Source organism: Sphaeramia orbicularis, chromosome 12, assembly GCF_902148855.1.
Source record: "Sphaeramia orbicularis chromosome 12, fSphaOr1.1, whole genome shotgun sequence".
Classification (NCBI taxonomy): domain Eukaryota; kingdom Metazoa; phylum Chordata; class Actinopteri; order Kurtiformes; family Apogonidae; genus Sphaeramia; species Sphaeramia orbicularis.
Window position 1 is genome coordinate 68,227,767 of NC_043968.1, and position 23,420 is coordinate 68,251,186.

At 36.0% G+C, this 23,420-nt stretch overlaps 1 protein-coding gene across 14 annotated transcripts in view; it reads left to right on the top strand.

Moving 5' to 3' along the window:
- Positions 1 to 23,420, top strand: part of dnm1a (dynamin 1a) — an 88,270-nt gene that overhangs the window by 17,929 nt on the left and 46,921 nt on the right. For 10 of the 14 annotated variants that reach the window (XM_030148551.1, XM_030148553.1, XM_030148546.1 and 7 more), the window contains exons 5-13: positions 2,790 to 2,888; positions 3,894 to 4,054; positions 6,616 to 6,758; positions 6,847 to 6,982; positions 12,170 to 12,237; positions 14,272 to 14,410; positions 20,881 to 20,967; positions 22,337 to 22,407; positions 22,544 to 22,595. In XM_030148551.1, coding sequence (XP_030004411.1) covers positions 2,790 to 2,888; positions 3,894 to 4,054; positions 6,616 to 6,758; positions 6,847 to 6,982; positions 12,170 to 12,237; positions 14,272 to 14,410; positions 20,881 to 20,967; positions 22,337 to 22,407; positions 22,544 to 22,595 — 956 coding nt within the window. Of the gene's footprint in view, positions 1 to 2,789; positions 2,889 to 3,893; positions 4,055 to 6,615; positions 6,759 to 6,846; positions 6,983 to 12,169; positions 12,238 to 14,271; positions 14,411 to 16,858; positions 16,998 to 20,880; positions 20,968 to 22,336; positions 22,408 to 22,543; positions 22,596 to 23,420 lie in introns of all 14 variants that reach the window. The other 4 variants (XM_030148558.1, XM_030148550.1, XM_030148547.1 and 1 more) reach the window with 1 other exon arrangement.

The following is a 23,420-nucleotide window of genomic DNA, read 5'->3' on the forward strand; positions in this document are numbered from 1 at the left end:
CAGTTGGTTGCTAATTATAGTTTTGTTTGTATTGTAACATGCTCCAAGTACAAATTTTCCCTAAATGTATCCTTTTCACATAAGACTTGGAGCATTAGCCATATACTTGAACATGTCAAATAATGACTATGGGACCAATTTAACTCTTAAAGACCCAAACATCCACTGTCAACCTAAAGTATCTACTGATCTAAAATGTTTGACGTCTGTTAATCCACTAATCCTAGCAATACATAATGCAGGTTAAATGCAGTTTTTGCATTTTCGCAGCAGTTTTATCATTAGATAATTGGATGCTCAGAGCCTTTGTAGTGAACGTGGGAACACTGTCATCTTCTGAAACACTGATTGAACAGTAAAACCCATGGAGTTTGATAAGTGACAGTGGATAGAGGTACTTGTGTTTATGTTCTGTTCATGATATATTTTGTGGAAAAACTGATATCCTTCAGTTTTATTTGTTCTGATTTCTCTATATGATTTCTAAATTAAATAAAGGAAAAGAATACTTTTAATAATAATAACTTTTATTATATAGCACCTTTAAAAACTGAGTTTACAAAGTGCTTTGACAGACAAAGCAGAAGGGCACAACAGCAAGATACCCAGGGGTCAAAATAACAACAGAGGGCCAAACAGGAGGACAGAATTAAGCTGAAATTGAAGTAAAACAAGAGGCAAACAAAGGCACTAAAACATAGAAAACCAACACAACACAGTAAAAGAGATAAGAACAGCAAACTAGAAAAACATGACACTCCGATTAAATTTAAATATATTGAAGTAAAGAGGGCAGAGATTACGGAGACATAACATGATGCTGTCGAGTCAATATAAAAATGAAGGAATGGAAGAAGACAACATCATGTCATGTCAATATAAATGAGTATTTGAAAAAAGGATAAAATTAAATATTCAAATCTTAAAAATATTTTTTTTAAAAAATATTAAAAGAGACACGATACATGATTTTCACATGATTTTTACATGATGAAAAATGCAACATACAGAGGATAATATTATAATAAATGGTGATCAGTCATTTAGAAAAGGTTAAATGTAGTTAATAAGAAAATGTTTTATGATTTGGCTTGACTTGTCATTATTTAGGGCTTTATAAAGTGAAACCACTGTCTGCCTAGTATTTATTTTTAGAGATCACCATAACCTTTAAGTACGAGATGTGTTGATGGATACAATTACCCAGTACTGGATCTAATGTGTGATATAAAGTGGTGCCTTTTGCTATTCTGTTTATCATCTATCCATCATGTATCCCTTCTATCATTTGCTTTCAGCAAAGTTTCACCTAAGTTTATGAGGGACAAAAAATTACAAAATTAGAACTAAATAAAAAGATAAATAAATAAATGCAGAAATAAATGTATAAATAACTAAATAAATATTTGAATAAATAAATAAATGCTTATGTTTTATATTTTTATTACCATTTTTTATTTATTTGTTTATTTAGGTAGTTATTTAGTTATTTAGTTATTTATCTATTTCCTCAATTATGCATGCTTTTTAAAATGTATATATTTATTTGTTTATATATTTGTGAATTCATATATTTAATTTATTTTTGTATTATTGCATTTCAACATTTATTCATTTATTTTATATTTCTGTGTCCATTGTGGAGTAAAGACTGCCCACTTAATTTATATATATATACTTTCCCACTGATAAAATGGACACAGAAATATGGAAATAAATGAATAAATGCTGAAATGCAATAATACAAAAATAAATTAAACAAAATTGACATAGAAATACGTAAATAAATAAATGTGGAAATACAGAAATACTAAATAAATAAATAATTCAAGAAATGCAATAATACATATAAATAAGTATAGAAAATCATATATATATATAAATAAGTAAATATAAACATTTAAAAATGCATGCATAATTGAGGAAATAGATAAATAAATATTAAAATATGGTAATAAAAACATAACACATAAGCATTTAATTATTTATTTATTCATTTATGCATTTATTTGTGCATTTATTTATTTATTTATTCATTCAAGTATTCATTTAGTTTTTTTGTACATTTATTTCTGCTTTTATTTATTTCTAATTATGTCACTTTTTGTCCCTCATATAGGTTTCCATGTTGTTTATTGATTCATGGAACTTTAAGGAGCTTATCCTTTAACTGGGAATGCCTATTTTACTTTGTTAATGTAAAGAAATATTCAGTATGGAAATATTCAGTCAGACAGAGTTCATTTTTTTTTTATAGCACCTTTCCTTCAGATTGGAGGAGTTCAAAGGACATCAGAAATGACTGTTAGTGAATTTCTCCTTGTGGATCATTAAGATTAATCTGTATCTGTATTCAAATTTGTATCTGATAAGAAAACAGAGCAAATCAAAACACACTGAGATAAGATAAACGTATGAGTCACTCTTTAGATTGAACTTTACAGCCAAGGGACATAATGATTGGTAAAATATGAGGCCTTGGTACAGAATACAATCTAGATCTCATTATGACAGTTGTCTACAGTATTAGAACCAGTTTTCATTGACAATAAGTTGAGGGTATAAAATATACATTTGACAACACAACAGGAGGATCTTTTACATGATGACTTCTCTTATGTTACATACTTTGGTTTTTGTAATAACAGTTTCGTTGGAAAAATTACTTGACACATCCAAGTACAGTTGTACCTCATTAGATTTTTTCCAGTTTATTCTTCACTTGAGTTTTTCAGGCTCATTTGTGCGAATGATTAATACATTCTAGTGGGTGTTTGTGTGCATCTAAGGTTTGAGGACTATTGGGGTGATCACCAAGCTGGACCTGATGGACGAGGGGACGGACGCCAAGGAAATCCTGGAAAATAAGCTGCTTCCACTCAGGAGGGGTGAGTGGTGAAACACACTCATGAAGCACCTCTACCTCTGCTCTACTTCAATGTCTGCACAGTTTTACACACTGTTTCCCTCTTGTGGTAACAAGGTAGTCATGCTCAACGCTCCCAAAAAAGGGGAGGAACAGAAAATAAGGGAGGGGGAGAAGGGGGTCAATGAAAAAACACTGCATAGATATAAAAGGTGAAAGGAGGGGATGTTTGAAGAGGGGGCAAAAAGAAAGAAAGTGTCTTGGAAAAGAGCTTGCATGTATCTTGCGGGTTGCCCTTTATTACAATGTGCTGATGTGGGATTTTCTTTTCCATTTGCACTTAGTTAGGACCTAGGCATGCGCTTTTGAATATTTTCCATGTCCTTTGTTTTTTCTACACCACCCCATGCCTCTTTTTCTCTTTTCTTTGCTGTCTCTTCACAGTTAAATCTGTGCATGTTCACATTTACAAGGCTGCTGGCTCCCAGTCGCAGTAGTTATAGAGCATGAAACAGCCTTTAACGGAGTGATGCATGAGAAAACTTAACTGGAGGTGAAATGGGATCTGCATGACCTGAACTCGCCTTGTTTTTCCTTTTAAAAATGCATCGAGACCCTCCAAACTGCATCCATTCCTTGTTTCTTCCCGCTTTTTTTCTTCCTCTTTCCTTCCTTGTCTGTCTTCCTCTTCTTCATTTGTCCTTCGTCTACATACTTTTAAAATCTCCTCTGTTAAAATGGGATTTTGCTAAAGTAAACATTATTAAACACAGGTTTTGAAGTGGTTTGGTTCATTCATTCTGGGTTTGGCCGTTCAAACTTGGCTTCACAAAATTAAGAATAAAGCAGCCTTTTGGAAAGACCATACTTATCTTCCAGTGAAATAAATAATCAGGCCACAATCGTTGTGTCCATTCCAGTGTGGTTTTCAAAAGTCCAGGAAGTGATAAAAAGAGTTGGATCTGGTTTTCTGTAATTCTCATAATGTTTCAGACTGCAGCATAAATCTCTTTTCTGCTGTGTGTAGGTTACATTGGTGTGGTGAACAGAAGCCAGAAAGACATTGATGGAAGAAAGGACATCAATGCTGCTATGGCTGCTGAGAGGAAGTTCTTTCTATCCCATCCTGCATATCGACACCTGGCTGACAGGATGGGCACCCCATACCTCCAGAAAATTCTCAATCAGGTCTGTAAGAGTGTAAAATATTTCAATGTTCCTACAACACATTCATTTAAACGTCTTGTGTCTCATTCCAACCCGAAAACCAGTTCAGACCAAAGTCTCAGAGCAGAGACAAGAACATTTTAGGTCTTTGTGGGGAAATCTTGCAGTGGTGGGAAATCACACATCAGCTGGTGGTGCCATACACTCACTTTGTCAGTTCACCAGTGTCAGCTTTTAGAATATCAGATACATAACCTTTGTATTTCAACAGTTAATCAGCTCATAGCAAAGTCATCTGGTCCAGTTATTTGCAAACTGTCAGCTAGGTTGTGGTCAGATAGTCTGCTTTTCCTGACTGCTTCTCCTTGACCTCCGTGGAAAACGTCATGAGGAAAGATGTGAAAGATCGTATTCGGACATAGGAAAAGACAACTTGAAATACTTAGAGAATCTGACTGTTACACTATGTGGATGCTACATGGGTTATCCATGCAGAAACTAGTGCAAATTATAATAAAAATAGACACTTACCCTCCTGTCCACTCATGTGTGTAGACATGAATCCCAAAAAGCATGAATTAATGAAAATAAATCTATGCAAAATAGGCATGTACATAGTACATACATGTTGAACTAAAAGCATCATCTGGCTGACTTGTAGTCTGATTTGGGTGCATTTTTTTCAGTTTCAGTTCAGGTCTGTTCAGTTTTTTTAAGACTAGAAGGGACTTGAAATTAATTGATGCCATTCCAAGGCTCAAATTTTGCAAACTAAGCATAAGTTATGCTTCTTCATTAACGCCACCTTTCACATAAACAGTAGAGTCATTTCCATTTCATAAATTCATTTAATGGTGAAAGTTCAGAATGTAGAGCTGTATTAGCAAGCTATGGCCTAAGATGAAAAATCCTGCATCCCGTAAGTTGAGGGATATTACCTCCCTTTTGGGAGGTAATGCAAAAGCAAAAGGTAAAGGTAAACGCAAAAAGGAGAATGTGAACCTATTTGACTTTTAGATGGAGCATCACCTCATTCACCCTTAAAGACCCACAACTATTTTTGTCGCAATTTCCAAATGATGTATCACCATTTATTATTGTATTATCCTCTGCATTTTGCATTTTTAAGTGAAAATCTGATATATTCCTATATTATAAAGGTTATTACATCAAATCAGAAAAAAATGAGGGAAAAGTGGCTTTTCAACAAATTCTATCATTAACTGAACATAACAACTGTCATTTGTCAAACTACATGGGTTTTAGTGAACACTCCTTGTGAATCAATGTTGTAGAAGATGATGGTGTTTGCACCTTCACTATGGAGCCTCTGAACGTCCAAATGGGCCATATCTGGTGACCAGGAAAAGATGAAAAAAATGCATTTTACATGAACTATTTACATGTATTGATAATATTAGTGGCTAACAAGTTATTAAGTATTTTAGATCAGTAGATGCTTTGGGTGTTTCTGGGTTAATTTATCTGTATGATACAAGCTTTAAAACCTAACACATGGATAGCTCCAAATTCTTGACCCTTTTAAAAAAAAATTTTTTTTCACTGTTTCATCTGTAAGAGAAATTGTAGCTGTAGCAAGTAGCTCTATCATTATCCACATCTGAGTTACATGACCCTGCAAATGATATCAGGCTACATTAAAGGTAGGCATTTGAGCCGAAGTACAGGCTCTTATTGCTATGGAAATAATTCACCAGACAACCGCATTGCAAGTAAATGCAAAATTCAACTGATTTGGTCTTTTTTAAAAAATATTTTATTTTGCAGTTTTCAGTCATGTAAAAAACACACACACACACGCACACACACACACACACACACACAAAACATAAAGGCTCAGATGTGTGTAACAACTAATTAATTAATTAATTAATTAACTAGCCACTCCTTGTTCAAAGAAAGAAAGAGGGGCAGAGGCAGAGGACAGTCATTGGTATACACATATAATCCTTAGTCCAATTTTACTTCCTCCAAGTATGCAAGAAATGGAGTCCAAGCACTTGAAAAAGTGTTCACAGAACAGGTCCTCAAAGACCTGAGCTTTTCCATCTGTACTAATGACAACATATCATTGACCCATGCTTGAAATGAAGGAGGATTTGGAGACTTCCATTCTTTCAATATCAGTCTTTTAGTGATTTTCATTCCAAGTTCCAGTGGACGCTGTAGTGTTGCAGGTGTATTCCCAACAGTCTGAGAACAGCCAAAAATAGCAAGTCCTGGTTCAGGCTGAAGAGGCCTTTTATAGGCTCTGGAGAACCACTCAAATATTTTAGACCAGAAACCTGTCAATGTGGAACACAGCCAAAAGGAATGAGACAAGGTACCTTCCAACACTTTACACTTGTCACACACTGGGGAGACTTAGGGATAAATCTTGTTCAGCCTGACTTTGGAGTAGTGGAGACGGTGGACAGTGGACCCACATAGATTCAGTTAATTCAGTGCCTATCTCTTCTCTCCAAGCATCTCTTAACTAATTTGGTCTTTAACGTCTTTAACGTGACATGTACTTAGGCCTAATGTTTTAACTCATAGTGGTCTTATCTTTGACCTTTCAGCAACTCACCAACCACATCCGGGACACTCTGCCAGCTCTGCGGGCCAAGCTGCAGAGCCAGCTGCTCTCCATAGAGAAGGAGGTGGAAGAGTACAAGAACTTCAGACCTGATGACCCGTCACGCAAAACCAAGGCTCTGCTTCAGTATGTACTGTAGATAGACACATACCCAGATATATACTGTAACTAACTGAATGGATTTAATTAAACTTATTTATGTGTCTCCTTGTAGGATGGTGCAGCAGTTCTCTGTGGACTTTGATAAGTGTATAGAGGGATCCGGAGATCAGATTGACACTGCTGAGCTCTCAGGTGGTGCCAGGATCAATCGTATATTCCATGAGCGGTTCCCATTTGAACTGGTTAAGGTGTGTTGTATTTTTAGTAAGACTGCTTTGTTTAAAAAAATCCTCACTGTAATGATATAATTGTTTTCTACTCCACCATCTTCATTTTTTTTCACTCCATCTCTCCATCTATCATTATTTCATCCCTGTCCTCACAGACAGTCAGAACACTATCAATTTGATGACACCCCCCCCCCAAACATTAGGACAATGTCACAATGTAACCGACTATCTTACACTTAATAAGATGCCATCAGGCTATTATTTAACTGCACAATCAAAAATTTTAATAAGTACATTTCTAGCGTATTATCCACTAAAATCTATTCAGAATATTTATGAAATTCTGATTTTAATTGAGGCTTGTAACAACTTCTTACAGGCATACTGATGACTGTACTGACTAATAACACAAAGCAGTTACCTACTATTTAAATTAAGTTTACATTGGGCCGGATCTACTAAAGGTTTGTGTGTATTAAAATGTGTGCAAACTCATTGCACATACAAAAAATGTACAAACTGATTTACTAACAGTGCACAATAAGGGTTGCGTCTTTTAAAGGTGCAATATAGCGCGTCTGCATCCAGTTTGTACGTTTGATACAATGAATATGCAATATGGGGTGTTTACACGCAACTGTGCATGTACTGGGAGGAGAAAATGTAAATATATTAATTTAGCACTCGCAAAGTGATTTATCAAACCTGAAAGCAATTTTGCTCATAGAAATTGCGTCTATATTTAACACGTCTCAAAAGGAGGTGCATAATGAAATAACATATAACACAATGAAATAACATATAACACAATGAAATAACATATAACACAATGAAATAACATAACATAACATAACATAACATAACATAACATAACATAACATAACATAACATAACATAACATAACATAAGACATTGCTGTGGTTAGGAGACATTGAAATGATGAAACGAGATGTATAGATTGCATTTTTCACCCTTACTTCACAGGACTCTTTTCCACTCCTGATGATTGTGATTAAAAATACACACTAACATTAGGCTACAGTGTGACAAAATTATGTGCGTCTGACAGGTCATTCAATCCAACTACCCCCACGGCCCCCCTCACCTCTAAAATGAAAAATAAAATAAATGCAATGCCTTCTATGACAAAACTCCTCTAACATTACATTTCCATGCATCTGGATTATTCAGCGCACTGATACCATTAGTGCTGGTGTATCCCAGAGCAGTTTAGGGCATGCAAAATCCTCATTTTAAATAGAGTGGTGTGCAAGACTTTGCACCTGTTGACATTTGCACAAGCAATCTTAGCAAATCATCCGCAAACTGCGGTCCAACCCCACACGCAAAATTCTAGATTGAGCACGCAAATTAGTACATGCAAATTGGGATCTTAGTAGATTCGGCCCACTGTGTATAGATATTGCTTTAGTTTAAGCCCCATCCAGATGCTAACTGAGAAGAGGTCTAAAAAGGTATAAAATGAAACACAGCAAATATAGTATCTTAACCAATAAAAGCTTGAGTAGATATCTGGCCATATATGCATCCAGATCTGGACTACTTAACATGTCAGAACATAAAAACTATAATTATATATTTTTTTCACCAGGTAAGTTATTAATATATGTGTGTGATCTAGCTCCTGCATTAAATTTAGTTGTTAATATTTCACTCTAATGTAACACTAGTAAGCTACTACAAGCTAGCTAGTTAGATAAAGGCTAATTTCAACCATCAAATTCATAGGGTCCTTAAAATGTAATTAAAACGTGTAATACTAGTTGAACTTACTCAAAACACCTACTAACTTACTCAAAACATCATCCACTCTGCTAAATAGCGCTGTTGCATTTCACCTGCTCAGCGAATATTAAGGTGTTTGATAGTCACGTCACAGACTAATTGGGCTAATTAGCAGGCTAGCTGACAAACCACTCAATCCAGTACAAATAAAGAACTTTAAGCTATAATATCATTTATTGTACCTACGTGTTTATTTCTGTTGTAAATCTGGACATTTTTGGATAGGGGTACATGAGTGCTGATTCACTTATAGAGCCAGTTTCAAGTGGACAACTGATTTTTTTTTTTTTTTTTTTTTAAATTTCCTTCACTTTTTAGCCTCGAAGGAAGCTGCTTTGTTTGATGTTTGTGTGTCTGTTAATAGTTTAGCGCCCACAGTTTTGAACCAATTGTCACACATCTGTCAATACTCATCCGATTTGACTCTAATTCCCCACATAGTTCTAAAGTTTTAAGTCATGGTCATAATAGACATTTAAAAAAAATACTGCATATCAAGATTTGCTAATACATTTCTTTCAAATTGTAACTGAGGTATCCTTTTACCATCGCCTTCCAGAGTACAAAAATAAGGTCATGGGTGAATTTACTGTAGATGGTTCTGCTGTGGGTAATTTGTATGTATATAATAGGTTTTTTTGTCAATTCCAGGTAACTTAGATTTCTAGGATTATTTTATGATGCTGCATATTCAGTAACCATTCTAAGATATAGCCGCTATCAAGATGGCGGTGGTACAGTAATGTAATAATGAGGCTGTATTTCTTATATATTTCTCTGGCATCATCTTTCGCTCAACCCTCTCCTCTCCTCTTTTACCTTTGTCGTTTATTTTTTGTTTACTTTTGACGTCACTCTCCAACTTTCTATTCCCTACTGTTTTTCCATTTTCTCCCTCAGTCATCACTACTGTCCCTTTTCTTCCTTTCCCTCCTTTCATCCATTTATCCGTCTCTCCTCTCCGTCCTCCCTCGCCCTCCCTCTGAAGATATAAAACTCGCTGTCTGAGCAGACGGCGCAGGTTGCTTACAAACCAGAAGCTTTGCTCATAACAGAAAACCCCAGTGTCTGCCAGATGCATTACTGTAAAAGCCAGTTCATCATTATGTTTTATATGTTTATAATACATCCTTGAAGAAAGTCTGAAACTTTTATTGAGGAACTGTTGGAAAGAAGGGCATTGCAGTAGTAAATAAAGGTTTGCCAAACAGATTAAAAACACATTGCACTGTAAAAGGTGGAAAGATTATCAGAACATATGGGTCTGTTAGGCAGAATGTATTAGTCAAATCTAATGGTAATCACATTCATAGAGTTTCATATCGTCAACTTCGTAAAATAAGTTATAAAGTAATTTTCCAGATTTTTCAGGAAACACAAAAAACAAGTATAAATTTAGTATTTGATGATTTTTCCAAAAAAGTGATTTTCGTCATTTATGCATAGTGAAAATATGTGAACTTAAAGAGATGTGCCAAATTTACCACATGTCCCACTTTATGTGGTTCAATGAGATGATTTTCCACATTTTGACTTTGAAGAGATTAAGAATTAAGAATCTTATATTTGGCCATATATATTTTACATATGCTCATGCAACACACTGAAACTGACTCTTTTTAACCCACTCACTGCATACTAAGGGCAGTGGGCTGCCATGCCAGGTGCCCAGGGAGCAAGTAGAAGGTATATCAACCAGAAATTTCTCTAGCCAGTTTGGGGAATTGAACCAGGAATCAAGGGTCAAGGTTCAAGGTTACTTTATTTGTACCCGTAGGTAGATTTGTTTTGCTGTCAAGGTGATTGCTTTGATATTACAACAAGACATACATTGACATACATTGAACATGTAAGACAGGTACTTGATCGAGCTTACAGACAGAACAAAAAGACGGGACAAAAAGTGCTCAGTGTTCCACCATTCATCAGTATAGCAGCATGGATAACTAAAAGAATAAAATAAATAAATAAGATCAAATAAATAAAAACAAGATCAGCTGCTTCTCCAACCTCATCCTTCTAGGCCAGATCAGTAGCTGTGGCCTATGAGTGTATCGTCACAATTCCATTCAAAATGTTTCTGAAGTTTCATCTGAATTTTTAGAAAAAAGCTAAATAAAATTTGTATCTTTATGCATAGAGGTTATTAAATCATTATTAGTTCAGTAGGTCATTAGACTATAGACAAATAGAAGCCCCACATTTGGGTTTACTGGTATCTGGCCCTGGCTACACCTTCCCTCACTCCCAAGCCACAGAGGAACCCCCAGGACACAGGTTGTGCACTTAAATATGTGATTTATTTACAATATAATACAAATAAATATGATACATCAAGTAAACATAACTGCCATTTTTGTTGTTAGGGTGGGCCAAGGGCAACATAACAAACATAACACCACTAACTAAGGAACCAAGGCTGACCTGCAAAAGAAAGAGAGACCAAAATACAGACTCTAACCTCCCTACTTATGGAAAAACAAGAGAAAACAAGACAAAGAAATCAGCAGCCCACCCCTACTGCTGCATTCACAAACAAAACAAAGACACACAGGGTTGGGAGTGGAGGAAAGGCGACGGTGGACCAGCCCACATTCTGTCACCTGTATGGTCCACCTCTGACTGGCTGGTCCAATCCATGGATGAGTTCAGGCTTCACACCTGCAAGACATCATCCACTCACACACACAGACGCATGCACGCACCCACAGAGACATAGACCCACCTATGGGTCATAACACTGGTCATCCTAAGTGTACTCCATAATATTTATTGTATATACTGTTTTATGGCCCCAGCATATAATGCAAGGGAAGTTCTGACTACTGGCATCATTCTGTATTTTTTCACCTAACGTCCTGTAATTTATTGTGATGTGTTGGAATGGTTACCTCTGATAAAAGGACATGATGACATACTGTGGTCAGCATGTCTGTCTTTAATCAGTTAGTTTCTGTTGCATACGTGGAAGCAAAACAATTCAATATCTTTCCAGGAAACTTGATGGAATATATCAGTATGTGTTGGACTGGTGCCATTTACTATTTTGATCATGTATACTATCTGTTATTATTATTTCACTTCAGGAGAAGAACTAGAAAGTCATTTGATATTTTTCTAGTAGACTGCCCCTGAGAAATTTGAGATAGCACTTGTAACGAGTACTATTTAGTGGAGGCCAGGTGGATTTGCTCTGATGTCTTTTGTTAATACCAGTTTAATTTGCGGTGTATTTAGTTGCAGTGTACTTACTTTATGGTATTTATTGTTTTTATGCCATTTTTATTTCCAGTTTTTATGCTATATGTTGGCTGTTATAAAAGCACCTTGTGATTTCTGTCTGTGAAAAGTACTTTATAAACATACATGACTAATTTTCCTCTATCTTTCTCTCTTCAGATGGAGTTTGATGAGAAAGAGCTCCGCAAGGAGATAAGCTACGCCATTAAGAACATCCATGGCATCAGGCACGTCTGCCCTTCATCTTCCCCTTCCTATTTTATCCTGTCCTTCCTTCTGTCCCTTTGTCTCTGTCACCTCCACTGGCCACCCTGCTAACTGACTCACTCTATCTAATCACAGACCTCTGGACATATATAGCCTGAGTGTTCTGCTGCATACTGATGACATGGGTGTACTTAGGCAGAGGAGATCTGTCATTAGATCGGTGACTGTTCAACCATACTTATTTTTCTGGCCTATCCATGCTGGTGTGTGGCCCGTTTGCCCGTTGTTGTCATTTGTCTGCTTTGTGAAATCTTGCATCTTTTATCTCAAGTGCATGGTTATCTTGTCTTTGTTTACACATCTACACACTGTACAAACACTATATACTATACACACACTGTATTAATAATAACAGTAAGTCAGAAAGGCATCAGGATTTTTTAAAAGTTAAAAAAAAAACTCTTGAAGTGTTACTGTGCAAGAAGTCTTATTTAGCTTATGTCAGTGTTGGACACAACAGTTTTGGTTTCTGTTCCTACTTGTCTTTCTTTATTTCTTAATGTAAAAGTCAAATATTACTTGAATTATTGCAGCAGAGTAGTTGTAGTGTTGAAGTGCATTCTAAATCTAGGCCTATAATTTTTTTGTGATTATTCTTTTTTTCCTACTCAGAGTAGAATAAACAAAATCATAAACCACAAAGTTCATTGTGAGAGTTTCACAAATTGAATTAAAATTAAGAAAGAAACAAAAAAAACCACTGGTATTAAAAAGAGAAAAAAGCAAATAAAGTTGGTCATTGCTCAAAAAGTACTCATATAAATGAAAACAGGTGAGAAAGCAATGACAAATTAACTCAACACAATAGAAGCAAGACAAGAAATACAACTAAAATACAAACAACAGTTAGTGCATAAAGTCTGTAAATATTGTTTAGTAAACTATAATGTATCAACTTATATAATTGTAATTACATAACATTTATATATATATTTATATATATATATATATATATATATATATATATATATATATATATATATATATATATATATATATATATATATATATATATATATATATATATAAGGTCCATAACACTACGTTTGACTAAGATTCTCTTTTTTTAAGCAATTAGAAGCTGAAAGGATAATATAATGATTTACAATGATAGGTTCGATGATATGATTTTTTTCAGTATTGATCTTCAATAAGATCAACTTGTATCTTTGTGGGCAATGAATACCAATCAATAGTAGCAATCATTTTTATTGCCAGTTTCTACCAGGAAAAAGGCAGTAGTTAATTAATTGGTTGATATCATGATTCCCTTGAAAAAATGTACTATTTATTACTTTATTAGATAATAGATGAATATAGGAATGAATATCTAAAAAAAAAAAAAAAAAAAGAAAAAACATGCATGTAATTCATGAATGTAAACAAGTGAATCTTAATCAGTGAACGTAAAGTAATTAATCAGTAAATCTTGAGCCAAATGATAAAATACTGTCAAAAATCTTGGTGATTCTAGGTTATTTTTAAGCAATATTTTCCTTTAAAATCAGTAATTACAGCTAAGAAGCTTGAGATTATCCACTGACCACTATCGAAGTTAAGTTCCGCCAATAATGGTTTGTAATTTTCTATGGGTGTGGAATAATCTGTCTATATCTACAAGAACAATAGTCCATTGTTAGACATACGCAGTTCTAGGTCAAAGTGAAATCCTATTCATAGACAATTATAATAATAATGGGAAATGCACTAATGGATAACTTTCAACAACATTTGGTGGAAATGACTGGATACACAAATGTTGCTTTGTATTTATTTCTGTTGCTTCATTCGCTTTCCTTATCATATTTATATGTGTTTTGTATTATTGGGGAAAAAGCCAGTATCCAAGGCTATTTCTTTATAATTAACACTTTTCTCTTTACCCGACCCTCCTTTTTTCTTCCTCTCCACAATTTCTCTCTCTGTTTTTTTTTTGTTTTGTTTTTTCTTTGTTTTTTTCTGGCCCCATGGCTTGTTCTTTCTCTGATGGGCAGAACTGGCCTCTTCACTCCGGACATGGCCTTTGAGACCATTGTGAAAAGGCAGATTGGGAAGATTAAAGAGCCGTGCACCAAATGTGTGGACATGGTCATTTCTGAGCTAGTCAATACGGTTAGGCAGTGTACCAAGAAGGTAAAAAGAACAAAAACCAACAGTGGGTAGCTCTTGTTTTTGATTTCGGTTTCCCAGTGCCCCTCTGCTGTTCACTCCCTTCTGCTGTAGCCACTCGGCTCTCTCCAGTCTTGGTTTACTTTTGGATGGTGGGGGGGTGGGGCCAGCTGGAGAGGCTGAGGGGGCTGCATTTCACCTGCCTGTCTACCTACTGTTCTGCTTTGGACGGGTTTGGCTGGACAGGCTGGCTGTGGTAGAGCACTGAGCTGAATACGAACAAGTGTGGAAGCTGAGAAGTCATCGAAATATGGTTGCCTACACTAAATGACAACCCTTGTATTCAGTATATATATATAAACACAATTACAGCTAGCAGTTTAAGATAAGATAAGATAAGATAAGATAAGATATACTTTATTGTCCCTGTGGGGAAATTTTTCTACAATACGTACTAGACAAATATCACCATAATCATCAGTAAAAGAAATATGCATGAATAAATGTGTAAAATATTGTTGTGTGCAACTATAATTATGTAGTTGTAACGAGGAATTATACAGTCTGCTGGCCATGTATATATGAATTGCAGAAACTGTCTATTCATAGTAGGTTACAACTAGTACATTAATCAGCACAATGATAATAGTTTGTAACAAAACACATGTAAATGAAAAAAAAGAATGCCAATCTGAGCTATTGAAGAAACATGCTCGATGCCATCAATGAAACACAACTGTTCTGATTTTTGTGTGCAGTTATACACTACTGAAAACATTATTATGGTTATAGTTTTCATATTATATTTATATTATATTCCATTTCTGCAGATAGAGACTACTAAAGCCACCTAAATCTTGCATATTAGACCTTTAAAATTTCCAGTTATAAGTTTGGTTTCCGTGGTGCACAGCATTGTGGGACAGTATTGTAGAGGGCTAGGCTACTGTGAGCAAAAATGTACACACTTCTGGTGTGAACACACTTCCTACCCACCAACTGGTTAGTATTTAGTACTAAGAAGCTCACAAAATGGAAATTGTTATTGGCCATTTTAGTGTAAGCAAAAATTAATCTTTACAGTACAATACAGCTTTTTTAATCTACTTCAACCACATGTAGAGGTTCAATGTCTAAGATGTACGGGAATTTATGGGCATCTCATTGCAGAATTTGAAAACAATTCTCATAATTATGTCTTCATTAGTGTATAATCACAATCAAATGAGAAAACTTGTGTTTTTGTTACCCTCAGTCACTCAGTTAAATATCCAGGAAGGAAAAGATCACTGTTCATGGAGTCTACCATGTTATCTTGGCATTTTGTGCCACAGGAGCTCAGAATGGACTTCATCTTTTTCTTTTTTAGTGTTTTAAAGCATGTGGCATCCGATGTTAAGCTGCATCATTGTGACCTACAATGTTTGAGTGTGGACCACAGTTAGCATATCCTTAACTAAAAACACCATAAATCAAACAAACACTGACTCTAAAAAGAGTTTACGTGGCTGCCTTGAGGGGAAGTGGTTAAGTATGTATAGTTGGTCCCAATCTGCAATAGCACTACCACTGGATATGCTTTATTTTTTTTTGAAAATCGTGTCTCAATGATTTCAAATCAGTGGCAGCCATATTAGATGAGCTCAGCATCCAGACTGTGTTCTGTGTGAGTCTGCAGCTGTGCACCTGCAGTAGACAGGAGCTATGACAGGTCATGTTTTAGTTGCTTTTCCGTGGGGCCTTGAGGACCCCTCTCTGAGTCACAGCAATATGTGGGCATGGCTAAAGGAAAGCACAGCAGTTTTACAAACTGATCCACTGTGACCAAACAATTTTAACATCAGTTGGACTTCAACCACCTGGAGGTGTGTGGATAATAAATGTTAAGTTTAGACCTCTGCTCAGGGATGTAGGAGAGGACGGGATCAGTGGGTAGAGGGTCAAGAGGGATCAGTGTGATTTGGTTGAGGGTCTGGTGCACAGCTGTGGTCTCCTGGTGTGTGGCTTTGGCCTTTTGGCTGGTGAAACTGTGCAAGCTGGGAGCTCTCTCTGTTCCTTCCCCTCTGTATATCTTCTCTTTCTGCTGGTGTTCGCTGATAGAGAGAGTCCAACACTTCCCGTTTTTTAATGGCTTCAAGGAAAAACTAAATGTCTCACTTGCATTTTCTTCCTTCTGTGCTGTTTATCCTCCAAACCCATCACCTCTCTTTGTCTTCTTCATCTTCAATCTGTTATTTCTACTCTTTCATGTCCAATTTCTTTACCTTCATCGTCTATATGTTGTGCTTTTTCCTTTCCATCTGATTTCACTGCTTTATTTCTTGTCTTTCCTCACTTCTCTCCATCTGTCACTTTTATTTCCTCTCACACCTCTTTATTTGGTGCTGTCTTCTTTTCTCCACCTATTCTCTCCTTTTTCTGTCTTTCTTTTTTTCTTGTTTCTCTTTCCGTGCTGCCTGCCTTTTCCTACAGGACGGGGCTCTTCACCCCTGACCTGGCCTTTGAGGCCATAGTGAAAAAGCAGATCCAAAAGCTGAAGGGGCCCACACTGAAGTGTATAGATATGGTAGTGAGTGAACTCACCGCCACCATACGAAAGTGTAGCCAAAAGGTAAAATACCAAAGAGAGTTTTCTCTGTTAATTGCATAGGTAGGGGTAGACCGATGGCAAGGTTATATCATAGATGTGGGGAAAAAAAACCTACTAGAAATAAATTTTTTAAAAGTTAAAAATTTTTTCATATTTTCATGATCATAGAGTGACTTATTTGCATAAATCTAGTAAGAAGCATGACATATAGGCCTAGTGTAAAACTATCTCAGTGTTGTGATTTTTTAATCTTTCTTGGTAATGTGTGACTACAAAGTAGTATTTAGGAGAGAACATGTAGCGTTGCGGCAACAGTTCTAACCACTGCACCACCGTGTTGCCTCACAGCAAGAAGGTCCTGGGTTCAATTCCAACACCGGCTGACGGGGGGGACAGCCTTCTGTGCATGGGTTCTCTCCGGGTTTCCGGATTCCTCCCACAGTCCAAAGACATGCACTAATCGGTTGATTGATTAATCTGAGTTGCCCAATGGTGTGAATGTGAGAGTGATTGATTGTTCGTCTCTATATATGTCAGCCCTGCGATGAACTGGCGACATGTCCAGGGTGTACCCTGCCTCCGCTCATAGGTAGCTGAGATAGGCTCCAGCACCCCTGCGATCCTCTTGAGGACTAAGCTGTTCAGAAGATGAATGAATGTAGAGTTGCATTCTTTGTAATATTATTACAGTAAATTATGAATTTGTTCAACTTACCTCTTATGGGACCAAAAACTACAAAACATGCTTTCTGTTAACAATAACAAAAAATATACCCATCTGTATTTAGGCTAATATGGCCAAAGGTAACCTGTGTTTAACATTTTCAAAGGAATAATAACTAAGTCTGAATTATAAGTAAAAGTTGGTGCTTTTATTCGATTTTTACCTCTCTATTTTGGAGAGATTAAATCAAGGGTCAAGGACCAAAATGAAACCAATGCAAAAGTATGTTGTGAAGTGCAATACTGCAGACAGGCAGTAGATGCTGCTTCAAAGAAACATTTCCAGGAGTTATTCCAGTCTCATTTATTTAGTTTGGAGCATCTGGTAAGTGTTTTGATTTTTGATTTTGATTAGCTTTGATTAACAGGCGTGTATTTGGGGTTATTCACCTGTTGAATTGAACACAGAGCTTCTACTTATTTATTAAAATATTCTTTTTTTGTTAAAGCATAATTATAATACTCATCAGAAGAATTTACATGAACAAGACCATAAAATCACTTTGGTACACAGCAGTTTGATGAAATTTACCTGGTCAGTAAGCTTAAGTTTAGTGTTAGGTAGAATTAAAGTTAAACAGACAACAGTTCAGAAACCAATGGGAAACATCACATTAGCTCCACACTCTTCTTAAATACAGTCTATAGACGATTACAATATTTTAATCGCGCTCTTAATTTACCACACTAAAGATAAAGTTACTGTCAGCCAAGTCATATCGGTCTATCCCTACTGGAGATATTAATTGTGTTATAATATAACACGTTGTAGACACTTTCTTTGTCATTTTTATGTGTCAATTATTGGCTTTATATTGACATTTTAACAAAGTTTTATCTCTAAACCTGCATGTTTAATAACTGTAAGAATCCTTTGATTGGATTTGATTTCTAGTCAAAATGACATTTTGTTCTGTCTTTGTCAGTTTGGTTTAATTTAGTGGAGTGACTGATTGTGTAGTTCCACTCACTGACTAATTGACTAGCGTCTTTATTTTTCTCTTTTGATTTCTCTTCCGTCCTCTTCATCTTGTCATCCTCTAACCTCCTGCTTCGTTGCTAAGCAAGTAACCAAAAGAGACTGTGACCTCCTTTGGATTTCTCTTATCAGCCACACCTTGGTGTTGGCTTTACTTTGAGAGACAAACTGTATTTATTAAGGAAACTATTTTAAAGACGTGTTTGGGAAAAATCCACAAAGAGGTCAGTCTGAAGTCGTCTTCTCCTCCCTCATACTTCCCCCCTCCTGCTCCTTGGCATCGTATGTCAGCTTGAATAAATGTGTCATCACCTTCGGCCTGCAGCCCATTCCTCATTTACAGAAGTGTGTTGTGTCTGTCTATTTTTGAGCTTCAGCACACTTCATTTTCAGCAGATTCTAAAACATTTTTATGTCTTCAAGTTGCAATACACCTTTCTACAAATGATACTTCTCTCATCAAACACTTCATGTCTACATTTTATTAGTTTGGAAAATGTTGTATGTTCATAGTTTACCCAGCTTCCCAAAAATTAGAATTTGAGGAGTGTGAAAACCATGAAATTACAAAACAGTTAACAGTGTCTCCATTAATAATCGGACAATGGTGGCATTGTTAATGAAGTTGTCATTCCTCAGTTTACCAAGTAGAATGTTTGTCAGATACAAAAATAAAAAAATAAATAAATGATACACACACACACACACACACACACACTCTAGAGTTTGTCCTGTTGAGCTGAGCTAAAGACTCTCACAGCTCAGACTCATTACCAAATATTTTCCAAAGCCAATACCACATTAGGTCTGGGCGATATGGACTAAAATATATATCTTCATGTCAGTCGATGTCACTTATCACAATAAATGTCTGATCATTTTCACATCCTTGTTGAAACATGAGGATTACAAATTATTTGTGAAAGACACAAGAAGATGAGAACAGTGAACAGAAAAAAGCAGAAACAGAAGAAAAATAATGTGAAGTATAAAGAAAGGTGAAAATGATGACACGAGACAGAAACAACAATGTAGCTTCGTATTTCATCATTTAGTGCTAATGCTCAATAAATACAATCGGATCTCTCATTAGAGAAGATGAAAACAATATTTTAAAAAAAAAAGGTCATTTGTGGTTTTAAACATTTATCAAGCACTAGAACATTAAAAATAATAGAATGATAAAGTACTTTTTTCACCATTAAAATAAAGTTGTAAAATGCAGTGAATGAGTCATCATCACTGAAACATTTGTAGTGCTGTAGCTGACAGTGTGACTCATGATAAAAAATTATATTGTGATAATTATTACTGCATTATCGTCCAGCCCTATTTCAGGTGGTTTATTTGATTTGCACAAGAACAAATATTCAGCAAAGATAATCTTAAAACCTCTGATCACCAATTTAACTCAGAATATCTTATTATCAAGTGACATTTTTATTAATGCAGCTCCAATGCCTGCATTTTAAGTGGCCTTCATTGTAGCAGTACATCCTTCTAAAGCTTCTATTCTTCACGGATGTCATCCAGGAAGCAGTAAATCAACTTGGAAAGCAGAGAGAGGCCTTTTAAAACTATGTGCTCCCTCTCCAAACCATCAGACACACATGAAAGATGCGTTGTAACTTGCAAGAATACAGCGTACAGTATATTTTTTCTTGCGCTGTGATGTTTTTTTGGGTTTTTTTTGGGATTTGATTTTTTTTTCCTCTTTCCTTACACATCTCCAAATGTGTTTGGGTCACATTGGAAGCCCACCAATGTCTGTGTTCGTGGGTTTGCAATGAGCTCATGGAAAAAGACCCACAGTGTGCTGGGAAAAGGAAGCTTTTCTGCCAGGAACATTGTTTGTTCTGTGTTTTTTGCAGCAATATCACAGACTTAGCCCTATTCTTCTTCATTTGTTCCATATTGGACTTTTTACATGTAAAACCCACCATTAATGCAAATCTGCCCATCGGTTACGGTGTGCAGTTACTAGAGCTGAGTCTGGGATAAAGCCCTCAAAAAATTTTTGTTTTTTTGTGACAGATTTTGTTGTATTGGTGGAACTGTGTGTTGGGGTTCAGTGACAACAGTGATCAAGTGGTTTTCTGATGCTGCTGTTGTGTATGTGACAGTCTGTGTATTTGTAAATGTATGTTGGCATGTATTTGGTTGGTGTTTTTTCTATCTACCTACTGCTCTCTGTGCTCACAGCTGGCTCAATACCCAATGCTGAGAGAGGAAATGGAGAGAATCGTCACCCAACACATCAGGGACAGAGAAAGCCGCACTAAGGATCAGGTAACAAAAACAGCCACTCCCAGCCCTTTGGAGGGACTGGCACTATTCTGGTTAGTAAACCTAATTTTTTGAAGATTTAGGGTGTTTTGACCAAAAATACATTTATTCAGAACCTTGTACTTTGGTTCCCAACTGGAACAAAAAAAATTCCCTTGAGCTGTTGTAAATGTGTTGGACAGAGAGGATGGAGACAAGAATGATGTAAAAGTCAGAGAAACTGGTGGAAAACAGAATAAATGCTGACTAAACCCAATGCCTGGTGGTGATTAAATCATCTACTGAGTTTAAGGAAAATCTGGAAAGTAACACAAAAAGAGAGAAGTAGGCTGGTTTCACTTAAACACAAGGAGAAATTGAAAAAAACAACAAAAAAACCCCAAAAACAAACTGACAACAGTTTGTCACGTATGAACAGTTAAAAAAGGGCTATGTAAGTTAGAGATCTTTGTTGCAAAAAAATAAACATTTACCCGAACCTTCACTTTGGTGTCTACTCCATGTGCCTGTTAACCAGAAGTCCATCCTAACTGTCTGATTATTACACCTCTGTTTGATTATTTTACTATATGTCTAACCTTCCTGTGTTTATATGATAAAACAATACAGTTGCAGGGCTCAAATTTCATCAGAAAATTACAGCTTCATCTCAAACAAAATATTTAGTTTTCTCTCAGAATCTTGACAAATATATGTTACAAAATCATTATCTTCCTAAAGCACAAATCAAGGTTTTTCACTATCATCTAGACAAAAGAAATAATCAGAAATAGACATTTACCTCTGTCTTCATAGACTGGACAGTAAGAACCATGATGTAACATTATGTTTATTTTATAAAAATGTCAGTTCTCCTCTGGACTCATATTAAACCTACTGGTCTCTATGGTTTACGGTGATATTGTTGAATTCAAATGTTCACATAGGGATCTTTTTATATGCTGGACTCACACTAAACTTGTACTTGACCTTGGATTCTACACTGTTCTTCTTTATGGCATAGCAAATTTGTCATTTTTGTTTATACCATATGTCCACAGAGCAACAGAACATTTTGCTCCTTATTTCCTGACAAAGTACCTACCCTTAATGTGGCTCTGGTGGTTCTGATGGGTTTGGAGGACTGGTTAGTTGTGACATGACAAATATATAGAAATCCAAATGGCTTGTTTCAGGCCTGGTTATCTGAAAGGGGACTGTGTGAGTATTGAGTGTGTGTTTGAGCATTTTAGTAGCTTAACCTTGTTATAATGAAAAAGGCATGTAAGCCTAATTGTTCACAGAATATCCCTTTTAAATGTAAATTGGCTCATGGCTCATAAATGCATGAAAATGTCCTGACATAATGTTGCTAACATGTCTCTCTGTTTAGGTCCTGCTGTTGATAGACATCGAGCTGTCCTACATGAACACCAACCATGAGGATTTCATTGGATTTGCCAAGTTCGTTTATGAATTCTTTTTATTCTTTTCTTTGTACAGTGTAACATTTTGTGCTATTTACAAAGTTAATTGCTCACAGACGTAGGATTTACAGTACATATGTGGCCAAACTGTCTTGGTACTTTTTTATTTACAGTGCTCAGCAGAGGATCAACCAAATAAGCAAGAAGAAGGCAGCCGGCAATCAGGTACTTGGACAACACTAAATACACAGACATGTCCCGTAGATTGCTGATTCATTTACAGAACCTCCTGCAGGATTGACTTGTCCAACATGAACATGATTTCAGGCTAAACCCATCCAAGTCTGTTTTTTGTTTTACTGGCCAGGAACATGACATATGAACTTCCTGACGTTTTTACCCGAGGCTTTATTCTGTTAGTAGTCAGTTCTCTGTTTTACTCATGTTCAATGTAGCACAGCTTTACAGTATCTTGTTACCCTGGGCAACAGTCCATATCCTACACAAAGCAGCCCTGTATAGCTTTCATGCATTTTAGAGACAGTAATGGACAACAGTTGTCTGATCTTGAAAGAACTCGACTCTCAGTGGAAGTCATGCTGATGTCAGCACAAAATGAGGACGGTCCATTGCCAAGGCTGCGCAATCCACAAAATAACACAAAATAACAGAAAATGGTTGGAAATTCAAAATCTCCTTTTGGAGCTTCATCCAAATACAGAAAACAAGAAATTTCCACAATCTGCAGAACAGTTCAAAGGAATACACTATTGTATATGATTCCTGGTCTTTCCCAACCAGAGACATGTGCCTCCCAGAGGGTAATTGGGAAGTTTCTATAGGGGTATGTAGAAAATATATTATACCTCTGTCATTTTGGTTGATGGACTGACTGTAGTTGTGGTTATAAAGTTACACTAACAAGCCAAATGATTTTATTAAACAAAAGTGTGATGGAGTTTACCATTTCACCATGTAACTAATGCTGCCTTCATGTTCTATCGGGAAGATGATCTTTTCCTCTAGTGAATTCAAAGTTTCGAGTGCGTT